Raw genomic sequence first — 12840 nt, 5'->3', positions numbered from 1 at the left:
CAGCAACGCATCTCGCTCTGGCTGGGTTCTTCTAACATGAATATGACAGCCTTCATGTTTGTTTGTTTTTCTTCTTTTCAGCAAGCAGCTGGTTAAATTTCCACATTCCCTTTTTTACTACTAGATTTATTATTTTTGCAGCAAGGAAAGGTTTTTTTTATGTTACAAAAATGTTAGGAATGCCGTTTTAATTACTAATGTATTTGTAGGTTATTTTGATACTGACCTTTTAACACTAACCAGGAGGAGAGATTAGCTGAGCAGAGGTAAGCTCTGCCGAGAAGTCCTGTTGCTTCGGTCAAAGGATCTGGGAGTTGACATTCAGTAAAAACAAAAACAACCATCAAAATCGCAGAGAAATCTTTAAAAATCTTTTGTGGACATCTCCCTGTAAATTCACACTGTTTATTAACGGTTGCCTTTCATTGGCAGTTCCTTCCATGCACTGATCTATGGTCCTTTCAATTCAATGGGGTATTTTACCCAACAAACACCATCAACACTAATGTGTGGGCCAGTAAGCATTGGTCACTGTAGTGATCTATGAAACTCGTGTGACCTGAAGGTCAAAAGACAAATATATTAAAGTTACAAACGTTAACCATACATGTATACCATCAGACCAGCTCTATTAACCTCCTTTTCTCAGGACTTAAATGATAAATTCTTCCCCAATAATTTACTCCTCCCTTCTTGGATACTGGTTCTGCCAGGCTTTGAAGGGTATATGAATAAGATTTTGCTAGTCTGCCTGGATTTCTAGTTTGTTTACTTTGGTTTTGTTAGTTTTTTATGTATTATATCTATGCCATATAGCCTGAAGTGCTTTAAATATGCAAATGTTGCCATTACAATTATGCATTTTGCACATGATCTACAGTTTTTTTGGTGTTTTTTTTTTTAAAATATGTACAATACCTGACTTTTCAGTTGGATGCAAAGATGGACATTTTAAAGAAACTCATCATCAATGGAAGAGTGCTACTCCTATGTTACGTGTCATTTTCTTTTTCTAGCTTTGTGATGTACCGATCTGCCCTGTGTTCCAGAACGTTATGTTAGTGAAGAACTCGGTTACTAGCACTTAATGTTCGGTAGACAACTATAGCAATGAAACACTTGTGATGTTGTGGTGTATCTTTATAATATGCTTCTTTGAGTCAACCTTAATGCAGAGGGGCTGGAAGCAGAACATAACATGAAGTAGCTCTGAGACCGCTTTCTCTATCTGGACTTGGCAACCTACAGTTACAGCGGGACTGCAACTTTAATGCTCAGGCAGCTCAAAGAGGTTGTAGTTTAATATTGCAAGCATATTAAAAGCAATAACATGGTAGGCATTGTCCTATGACATCAAATTCCTCTTCCAGCAACACCATGCGTAGCTTGAGTTCAATGATTTTTATTCCAGCAACTGCTTGCTGAGCTGATCGCTTAAATAATCTCGTAAATTGAAGTGGTGCTTTAACTGACACGGCCAAGTTTATGTTTGCCATTTTTTGACAGAATGGTCTTTATATGAATGCCAATGACAAAGCTGGTTCATTTTATTTGTGTTGAGATTTTGTATGTGTTATAGCCAGCAGCAATATATGCACATGGTCACTCAAATACATATTTATTTTATTCATTATAGATGGTATACATGTAATAATTGCATATTATTTTGTTTTGGACATTTAACAGTTAATGAGAAACTAGTTGGGTTAAATGTACAGAAAGGTTTGTGTATAGAATACCCTGGCATAGACTATTTTTAACTGAACAGTTAAATTGTTTAAAGTTCAAATTTTAAATATTTTTTTACTAGTAGACATAGGGACTCACCGGGGTCTAAAGCATTTCATCAGCATGCGTTTGAAATGTTTCCTATATAGAAACTACTGCAATAGGGTTATAGCTGCAACTTCAGATAACCATGTTATCGAGTGAAATAAAAATGTACTCAAGGAGCCACCGTACATGTTAATGGTTATCATAAGTTAAATTACCCCACTCCTTAACAAAAAAATTGAGAGATTCATTAGAAACCCTTTATATATATATATATATATATATATATATATATATATATATATATATATATATATATACACACACATCTGCGCAGTGGTGAAGCAAATGCAAACATTGAGTGCACCTTCTTGCTAGAGATTGACTGCTTTGAGCAGATCTGGATTTTTTTTGTATTCCTTTAAACTACAGTGTTTAAATATGCATTTTTGTTTCTTTTCTTAGGTCACCAGAATATTGTTTTAACAGCTGTGGCGTGTGTTTGGTAGAAATAAATAGTTTTAATACGGTATATCATTAAATGTTTACCCCGCACCTTGGAAACATATAGTCGTGTTGTTTTTTATTTTTCTTATATGTGTCACTGACCTGTAAAATATACGATCTCCCTAAGAATGTAATGTTTAAACACTAAGGGTGGCATCCATTCACGTTCTTTGTCCATGGATCATTCAATAAAAGATGTCATGATCTACTGTACTAAAACTGTTGGGCGCAATGGTTGGTTCAACATTCCTTTAACGCTATTTTTATTTTGTATTTATTAAGATACTGCATTTATTGTGTAGCAGAATATCTGTGCCATTTTCAGTTTATATCTCAATGTACATTAATAAACTATTTGTGTTTTTTTGCAAAGGGAAAATTTTACATAAATTTACTGTCCACCGACTATGCAATATCAAAATGCAGATCTGATCCGTTGAAATAAATTGGACCTCCATAAAACATGCAGTGTGTCCACAAATTATGTTGTGGATTAAATCTACAGATTGGTGTACTAGAAATGCAGTACTAAGGCCTAAGTACAGATACTTTTATTTTCCATTTATATTTAGTGTAAAGTCAAATTAAATGTAATTGACTGAGGAACCTCAATTTCCTAACTTTTCTATGTTTGAAATATAAGAGGCATTCAAGTATCACCTCTACTTTTCTAGGCACTGTATTCTTTGTACTTATGTGTTGATACATATGCATTTCTCTGCGTAATAAAGAATATTTTTCTGTTTAATGTTTGACTGAAGTGTACTGTTTCTCCCATGAGTAATAGCAGACTCCAATGTGCTTTACAGTTTCAAAATCCCTGAAAGAATTAAACAGCCGCTAAACTTCTTACAGAAAAACTTTTCTAAAAGCCACTTTACGCACAGCATATACATTCTGATGCTATGGTAGATGCTACATTTTCTTTATTGATTCTCTGCCTTTTGGCTAAGTTCAAGGGAGTATCTGTGAGAGAGGGAAAGCTTGGTCCCCTGGCCTTAAAGTCGAACAGGGTCATGAGGGTTACTAAGAAGCCCTTTGATTCGGTCCACCAAGGTTCTTGGCTTGTGTGTATGTATGCAGGGGCGCATTTTTTATTCACGTGTATAGGCTGTTGAGAAGCACCATGAGAACCTTGGAGTCTTCTTCATGCACTTTTTTTTAATTTATATTCAGCGCATCTTACTTGAATCGCTTTTTTTGGTCAGAGGGGTGGATGGTACCTTTTTGGCCACCACTCCTCCTTGAAGACTTCAATGGGTCCCCTCTTAGGTGAGGCTAGACAATCCAGCCCTCACTTGGTTTAGGCCAGGGACGGGGGAAGGGGCTGCATATTCCCCTGTGGGATTTGAAGCCCCATAAACCGACTGGGGACCTCTTATCCACTGTGGCCCTTATCGCTTTGAAGCACCTGGTTCTCATTTTCACACGAATCCTATGGAATGTAACCATTCTTGTTAGAGTTGCTGTTTCTGTGCCAAAGATGACAATGTTCCTCTCTCTCCTGTCATTGGCTTTTCCTTTAAAAATAGTTACAAAAATCTCCACATTCCTACTTTTTCATCCTTTCCTTCCTCTCTTTTTGCAGTGTAAATGATTAAGTAAAATTGAATTTGGTTTTGTTACAGTAATTTCATCTATTGTGTTTTTAATGTTTCTGAAAGCTTTGTTAGAGGGTAAAGACCACTGTGATCTGGAAGTACAATAGCACCATGAATAAGATCTCAATAATATAACTGTCCAGCCTCTGATGTCCTCCATGCAAGATAATGTTTTATTGAAGTATTACATTTGTGTCCGGCATGCCGTGGATCTCCTCTGTGCGGCAGAAAGTTGATGCCATATCGATGAGACAGTGCAGGCTGGACTTGGCAGAGATGTGAAGCAGAATTTGGAGGCTGGACGTGCCTCTTGTGAGCCCTTTATCCCCACTGACTCTCCTGCTGGCTGCAGATAGTTCTCCTCTGTACACGATAGCTATCCCTGGTGCAAGCTCTCCCCAGATCTGCCAACAAAGTCCTGGACAGCTGCTTATGTAAGTGTTTCGCTGTTACAGTTTGCACCAGAACAGGGGTTTATGAGGCAACCAAGTAGGGAACTAAGGAAAGTACTAGGTGGACTGCAGAATGGCACCTTAAGAATGCCATAGACTTCAAGGGAAAACATGTACTGGGAAGAGAGCCACTGTGCCGCATACATGTAATGCCTGGCTGCAGATCAAATAGACTTGGGGTAAATCAAGGACATGAAATGGGAAAAAATACTTTAACTGCATTGTGATATCCTCCTTTTTTAGTGCAACTTACTTACCAGTAGACGTAAATGTATATAGATTTATATTTTCTGATACAGAAATTTTGGATTCTCAACTAAGAACATCATATATATATATATATATATATATTTCTACCTACAGCTCTAGAAATACTTTTCTACAGCCACAGAAATACTTTTTTTCTTTTATTATACACTGGCTAGCATTATTGGGTAACCATAGGCTGACCTTTATTAATGCTGTCTTGGAGATATTGCGAGCGTGTTGTATGTTCAGGAAGGGAGCCAGATTAGAAATTGAAAAAAGGGTACAGAATAAACTATTTATCATTAACCAATGACAATGGCAAACAATGGCAAATGGTCATTCTTTTTTAAATATGAGGCAGAAGCTTTAGCCCTGCAGCTGCCCTCCTTCTCTGTTGTCCAGTTATTCTTGCCACTCATTGGCTTCCAATCAGTGTCAGAAAATTGCACACATTGATATCAATGTGAGTGCTTTCCATACATGCTTACCGGGGGTCTGAAGAGATCGAGCCAGCCCTGGAGCTCACTGGCCATAAGTATACCAGGTGCAGGGAGATGTGTTCAGCTGCACATTGTCTGCACAGCAAATAACGAGGGAGCGGGAAAAGGGTTAAATGCATATGGGAGGATTCTACAGAATCAACCCAATATATTTGGAAGTGGGACAGCACATAAATGTAAAGGGACCACCTGATCTGTAACGGTAGATAGAGTGAGTATGCAGGGATGTCGGCCAGGTCCCAAAGGGCATTTGCCCAGTTTGCCAGATGGCCAGTCTGTTCCTGTCCAGGAGGTTATAGACATTCTAGAGACAGTTTTATTAAAATAGCAAATGCTTTGCAGGGTAAAACGTATCAGCCAAGGTCCCAATATGTATAATTTGGAGGAAAGAAGAGAGAGATGTGATAGAAGCATTAAATACACAAAGAGTTATAACAAAGCACAAGAAGCAGATATATGTCAAAGGAGAAGAAATGCAAGGGCAAGAGGAAATTGTCTAAAACTAGAGAGTTAGTGACTTATATGTAATGTAAGGAAGTTTTGCTTTACTGAGAGGGTGGTGGCTAAGAACAGCCTCCAAGCAGAGGTGGTAGAGATAATATGGCTATCCTTAATCTAAGACCAAAGACCAGTTAAGGTCTGAATCTTTACAGCAGAAATAGTAGGCGGACTATGAGCCGAATGGTTCTAATATGCCATCAAATTCTATTTTTCTAATTTAATGTAAAGCTTTTTAGTTTTGTAATCGTGAACAGCGATGTAATGCTGGAAAGGAACTCTTTCATATAGTATTTATTATAAAAAGTGTCATTTTTCAGATAAAGTATTTTAAATCTTTAATTTAAGCTTGTTTCGAAAAACTCACGGGTAACCCAGCTTTTCAGCCCCAAAACTCAGGTAACCTGGCTTCTGTAACACACCAAAGACATTTTCACAGCACTAATAGCTAGCCTTGGGTTAATAAAAGTTCAGTTATTCGCCTTACAATAACTTGCTGTTGGCATCCTTTCTACTAGATGCATAGTATATACTCAGATGTTTCTGCTGAATATGTTCTTTTCCCAGCTGGATTTGGCCATCTGCCTGGAATCCAACAGAACCTCCACTGTTTTACCGTCACACAAAGCTTCAAAGCAGTTCTATTAAATAGCCGCAGATTGGCACATAAAGAGTTAAATTTATTACTATTCAGGAGCTGGAATGAAGGTTATAGACATTCTCGCTTTGAAATGTAACGTGTTTTTCTAAACGTGATGACCTTTCTTACACATTGGCAACGTTAGCTTGCGTTTCAAAGGTCCTGGGCATGATGTGCAATTTAGTTGAGGTCCTACTGGTTAGCACTTGCCATTAACTCTTGTTTGTGTGGTTTAAATGAAATCAGAGCAAGCCTTTATGTATGATGACAATGTCACCCCCAAAATAATGGGCATTTGTAGAACTGTGTTTCTTTTGTATGCATTAAAAGGCAATTTTCTCAAAATTTTGGTTCCATAATTAAAAAAAAAACATCTGTGTTCTGGGCTTCCCTCAGTTTCCCGCCACCCATCAGTGATGATTGCACTGGGATACTTGCTGTCACCCAAAGTCTTGACCCGTACTCCTTACTCCATGACACTGCTAACACTTGAAGTAACAATAGACAATGTGAGAATTTTTTAAGACATTCAATGTTACTTTTGCATTACTGTTTCCAATTGGAGAATGCAACGATACAGCAAAAGGGTTGAGCTTCAAACAATAAACACAAGTTGGTTTTAGACCCAAAACCAAAATACAAACTACATTGTTCAATATAAAAAAACGTATTACTTTCTGATGTTGCTATATTCCCTACAGTAGTATTGTCCAACTTGGAGAGCTGGATTTTGTGGACCTAACAAACAGGGAGGTGGACCCACAGATACTAACACAAACACACATACACACTCACACTAGCACATATACACAATCACACTAATGCCTACACACTCACACTAATGCACTCTCATGCACTAATACATACACATTCACACTAGAACATCCTCACTCTATTACAACTCCACATCCTTACCTCCCTATAGCTGCTTGCTCACTATGCGAGCAGCCTCAGCCACTGGGCTCCCTCCTCCTTGAGTGGGCATCAGAGCCTATCCTGTGGGTTACCACGGGCTGCAAATGAGTACATGACAGGCCGATGGCTGGACAGCCATGCTCTGAAGCATTTCCACAAGAGACATCATTACAGTACAGTACATTTATTTCATTGTATTTATGTTACAGAAACCTGAACTATGGCTCAAAAACCCAAGCTTTACTACTTCAATGGAAGAGGTAGAATGGAATCCATACGCTGGCTCCTTGCTGCGGCTGGCGCTGAGGTTTGCGCTTTATTATTTACTTAAAGATGTTAATTCACTGGATATCATTTTTGTAACAGATTTCCAAATATTCATGACAGCTGAGGCTCTAAATCAATTCTTTATACAACTGGCAAAAAAAAACAATTTTTTCTTTAAATTCCTTACTAATAACTAATTACACTAATAACAACATAATTGCAGTAAAACTTTATTTTTTCAGCTCCCACAGTCCCCAAAAAAGATGGACACATTCATATTGCATTAAATATTGGTCAGATCAGACTGAAGATGCGGATCATCTTCTGTATGAGATGTTTCGCACGTGCACAGCAGCCCTTTTTGTTACTGGTGTTGGCATTACAATGGCAGCCATTTTGCACATGACTGACAGTGTTTAGAAACACTGAGCCTAAGCCTAACCCACCTAGCAGTTCAAATGTAAATGTTAATTATTACTTGGCTAAATGTTACAAAGATTTAAAAGCCACCATGCGCAAAATGGCCACCGTTATTCATTGTAATGCTCACGGATCGTCGGTTGGATCTGACCAATATTTTATGCAATATGGAATGCGTCCAGCATGCTATAAGGGGATCGGTGGGAGCTCTAAGCCCTTATCCTATCATTATGTTGCATTAGGGTTTTTCTCACTACAATTGTCTTTTAAATAGAACATCCTCATCTATCTGTAAATCCATGTAGAATATAAGTCTACAGTCACGATGTGTACGTTTTATGACTGTTGTTTTGTTTTTTTTCAGTTTGAGGAAGTGTTTTTAGAAACAAGGGAACAGTATGAAGCATTACTTAAAGGTATCGTCCTTTTAAAATGTCATAACTTCTTTGCAGAGACTTTATTCCTCAACCGAAGCTTAAAAATTGTTCCGTCGACACATCCGTCTATTCCCAGTTATATGTTCAGTAATACATGTCCTCATTAGGACATCACCCAACTTTTGTAGTGTCTTTAGGCCAGAAACAAACGGTTGTAGGAAGCTCACACTCCCTGCTCGCACTCTAGAGAGGACATACACTGCAAAATATTTTGGTGCAAAGCCACTCGAGGCAGGGAGAAGGTGGGATCTGTCTTCAGATGTTAATGGGTTCCTGTGCTTGTATGGCCCTAAGGAGCTGAGGCTTTTGCACCTATAGTGAGGAGGACTTTATGAAAAATGGCACCAGCAGTGGGTTCATTACTCAAACCAGATGCGGTAGGAAAAGAACATTAAAGGGAGAAAACTCAGTGTATGCACACATATATTATGGTGTAGATACCAGGTGTTGAAACCACTAGGTAATTTACATTCAAAAAGGGCTCAGTGAAGCTCCGCTTCCTCTTCTTTTTAATGATCTCATTACTTTTTGTATTGTCAGCGGAAGCTTTCCTCTTCCAGCAAGTTCCAATGGTTGAAATCGACGGCATGAAGTTGGTACAAACTAAAGCCATCCAACAGTATATCGCAGGAAAAAACAATCTTTATGGCAAGGACCTCAAGGAGAGAGCAATGTATGTCCCATGGTTATGTATACATTTAAATATGTTGCTACATTTATTATTAGTTGGTCTGTGCCTTGTTTTTTAAAGTCTATATAAACCACGGAATCAGTAGGTTGATAGGACCAGTTTCTTGTTAGATGTAGGAGGAGTTCAGTTTCTTTGCATTGATATCTAATGTGAATGCTAAGCATGCGAGGAGCATGTTTTGTGTCATATGTTAACTAGTTTTCAAAGGGTTAAGAATAGGCATTAAGACAACAAATGTTTCTTGATTTTTCTTACCATGTGGTGGCAGTCCCAAACAATTGAGATGGAGGAACAGGGTTGTGTGTGCAAAGGTGCTTATTGAAATAACTAAAATATTTTTAGTTTACTATTCTTTGGCACATTGCAAGATTGTGCATCATGGCACAGAAATCCGATTTTATTTATTTATTGTTATTTGATTTTTCACAGAATTGATATGTATGTGGGGGGTACCACCGATCTTATGGAGATCATTTTACTCCATCCATTCTTGCTGCCTGAAGAAAAAAAGAGGCACATTGAGATAATTGGACAGAAGGCAAAGAATAGATACTTCCCGGTCTATGAAAAGGTAAGTAATGTCTATGTACTGTAAGTGCAACTGTATTTTACTTAACATAAGCATTTTTCCTCTTGCAAATGCATGGAGGGATTTATCAGAACCTCTCCACCACCCCATGAATTTGCCCTCTTTATCTTCCTGAAGCCTAAAATGAGCCACCTCCTCTGCTCCTCTCTCCTTACTTCTGTATGTCAGGGTATGAAGTCATATTCTGACTCCCCTATTTTAAAGAAAGCGTGGCACAGAAGGAAGATATGGAGGACTCTCCAGCACAGCCCTCTATAGTGTTAATGGAACAGTTGAGGAGAGTTGAGCCAGTTGAGCCATCGCACCCCAAGACCTGCTGCCGTAACCTCAGGCATTGTCGACCTAGGCCAGAATACACCACATGAGACCTTCTGTGTGGATAAATAGAAAGCATTCCAATTGATTTGGCTTCAAGCTGAAAAAATGGTGTTAAAATCACAAAACAGATGGAGCAGTAAACTGTAGCCCTACAGCTGCAGCATGTTTTAAATGTTGTTTTTTTTTAAGATAAATATTGTTTTACATTCTTCATTGGTGGGACTGAAGTGCCTCTTTAATAAACTACAAAGCCATGGACAGTATTACATTATGCAGACAAAATAACTGTGCTCCACTTATCTTGTGTTGGTGAGAAAGCACATATACATGTCAATAAAATGTATTCAATGTATTGTTACCCCTATAAACAAGTTTTATGATCCTGTAGATAAGAAAACAAGGCACACATTATCATGCACAAAGCAACCACCTCAATGGTTATTCCAATTCTAAAAACCCTTATTAGAATTGAAGAAGAATTGAAGAAGAAAGTCCACCCAGCATTGACAGATAAAGCCTTTGAATCCTCATCTTCTAGGCTACCCATGGGTGGCGCTATCATATCAGCTTGTTTAGCAGCTGCTTAAGGTTCTTATTGGTCTAAGGCAGGGGTGCACCAGGCCACTTCTCCCCGCGTCCGCATACACACATATACATTCGATACACTATTTATATTAAGATGTCCTATATCATTCTTTTAATCCTGCCAGGTCTGACTCAAAGACTTTAATACATTTTGTACAATATAGGCTAACGTGAAGTTCCAACTCTTTTAGCGGTATATTTTGTCAATGGGGCCCTAGCAATGTGTGCTTAATGGGCAGTTATTAGGAGAAAAAGGGGAAAACCTTCCTAAAGTATTACATGGGTATCATTAGGACCCGTTTTTTCTCCATGTGCACAGCCTACAGTATATCCTAATATTTGCGAAACTGAACTGTAGCCTTTCTTAACCGGACCTCTACCTGTGCTGACATTAGGCATCCGGCGGTAAGCGGCTTGCACATGGGGTATTGGATGGCAATTTCAGCAACCATACTTGCGTAATTGCATTGGACACTATGTTGTATGTGATGTAAGTGGTGCAGTGTTTCAAGCTCCAGGAGGCTTGAGAGCTTTAGACTCTGGTGCAATATGTGTTAAGAATACTCAAAAAAACGACAAAGAATTTGTAAGGTTTTATTAATATATGTCCTGTAGTCTAAAGAAATGTTCATAAATTAACTAAATTTCACTTATATGTATTGTGAGATCAATCTTTTTTGACAGGTGCTACAAGATCATGGAGAGACGTTCTTAGTTGGGAATCAGTTTAGCTGGGCAGATATACAACTCCTGGAGGCCATCTTAATGGTGGAGGAAAAATGTCCTGACATTCTCTCCCATTTCCCTCTGCTGCAGGTGATTTTTATGCAAAAATTATTCTTTCAAGCCTTTAGTATTGAAATACGCAAGTAGCTTTTACTAACAGGAAACTGTTAATTACCCAAATTATTTTTTGTTAAAGTTACATATGGTTTGTGTTTTTTTGTTTGTCAACCTGTTTTGCGATACATTAAAATAGCTAGGTTTATGGTACACACATACACAATGTAGGTTTCTGCTGACAGTGTCCAAATGACCTGTTGGATTCTCACTGTGAGGATCCAATACCCTTTATAATAGATCGGAAAATATACATATCAATGTTTTTTTCATGATTTAGTATTTTTCCTCTAATATGCTTTCTTTAGAGCTTCAAAAAGAGAATAAGTGAAATCCCTACTATCAGGGCATTCCAGCAACCAGGAAGTCAGCGGAAACCCCTTCCTGGTGACAAATATGTGGCAACAGTGAGGACAGTACTCCAGATGTACTACAAGGTGACCTTAGACTAGGACGTCTAGTGCTGTTGCTACAAACACAGCACAATGTACCATCAGCACCCTGGTTTTATGATGCTTTACTACTTCTTGTTGATTTGAGTAGTTAGTAAGAGTTGCCTGGAAGTAACAATAAAAGTTGTGAACGGCCCATTTGTTGTAATGATTGCTTTTGTATTACAATTTCCTTGTGATATGTGGATACTTAGTGTGCACCGTGAAGAGTGGTGGTGCAGAAAGTCGTCATTACCCTTTGAAGCAGAAAACCATACACATTTATTCACTGTTATGAGGGGTCAAGCCTGGTAATTTGTCTCCTAGAAAGTACCACTCCAGAGTGTTTCTCCTGCAAGAAAGACAGAGATGACTCTGGATGTTCCTGTTAATCAATATGATGTCTTAAATATACTTCAAGCAGTGAAGTACCTACCCCTGGTGCCATGGTGCATGCTGTCCTGGAGGGGTCATTATTTAATAACAAATAAATTAAAAAAATATATATAGAAAGCTCAGTGATGTCACTGTGATATCACCGTCAACCATAAGAGATCATCCTTGGTTATGTTAATACTGGCTGGAGAATTTAATAAAGTTGTGGCCCACACATAATACAGTCTGTCTTTTGTTCAGATGAAAGGGTGGGTTGCCCTTTGGAGGTACATGGAAGGGCTCTAGACATAAGCAGTTCGGAACAATTGGCCAGTGTGATTACCATGTCATCTGTCTTATAACAACAAGCAACAACAAACACACGTCCGTAGCAATCACAAGCACATAAAAAAATTATCTGAATGGTAACCCATGTTATTTAAGCATGAAAATTTACTGGATGTCAGGTGGTAACCATACCTGAGAACTTTATAAATGAGCTGACCCTGAGACTCTCTGAAATATTAACCCTTTAATAGCCCATAGTAAAGAGTATAGGGAGTGACTCACCAAACATGTTACCTAAATGGCTCTAATACTGGTCCTCATTGAAACCTTGACTTGTCATTATTTAAAAATGTACTTACTCAAGTCACCTGCATTCAAGCAGGGATATCAATTATAACATACCAATTGGTAGCCTTATATATGGTCACAACAGCAGGGGCGGGCTGGGCCGGGGGGCAATTGCC

The 12840-nt window shown here is 38.4% G+C and overlaps 1 protein-coding gene across 1 annotated transcript; it reads left to right on the top strand.

Annotated features, from left to right (window-relative positions):
• Positions 1 to 7355: 7355 nt before the first annotated feature.
• On the top strand, positions 7356 to 11734 carry LOC149302340 (glutathione S-transferase 3-like). Its single transcript, XM_089482643.1, has 6 exons — positions 7356 to 7442; positions 8187 to 8238; positions 8800 to 8932; positions 9380 to 9521; positions 11127 to 11258; positions 11591 to 11734. Exons 1-6 carry the CDS (start codon positions 7356 to 7358, stop codon positions 11732 to 11734), a joined length of 690 nt encoding a protein of 229 aa, XP_089338769.1.
• The last annotated feature ends 1106 nt before the right edge of the window (positions 11735 to 12840 follow it).

Source organism: Sceloporus occidentalis, unplaced genomic scaffold (assembly GCF_023333645.1).
Source record: "Sceloporus occidentalis isolate IW3139 unplaced genomic scaffold, rSceOcc1.0.p SCAF_19, whole genome shotgun sequence".
Lineage (NCBI taxonomy): Eukaryota > Metazoa > Chordata > Lepidosauria > Squamata > Phrynosomatidae > Sceloporus > Sceloporus occidentalis.
This window is presented reverse-complemented; position numbering and strand designations above follow the sequence as displayed.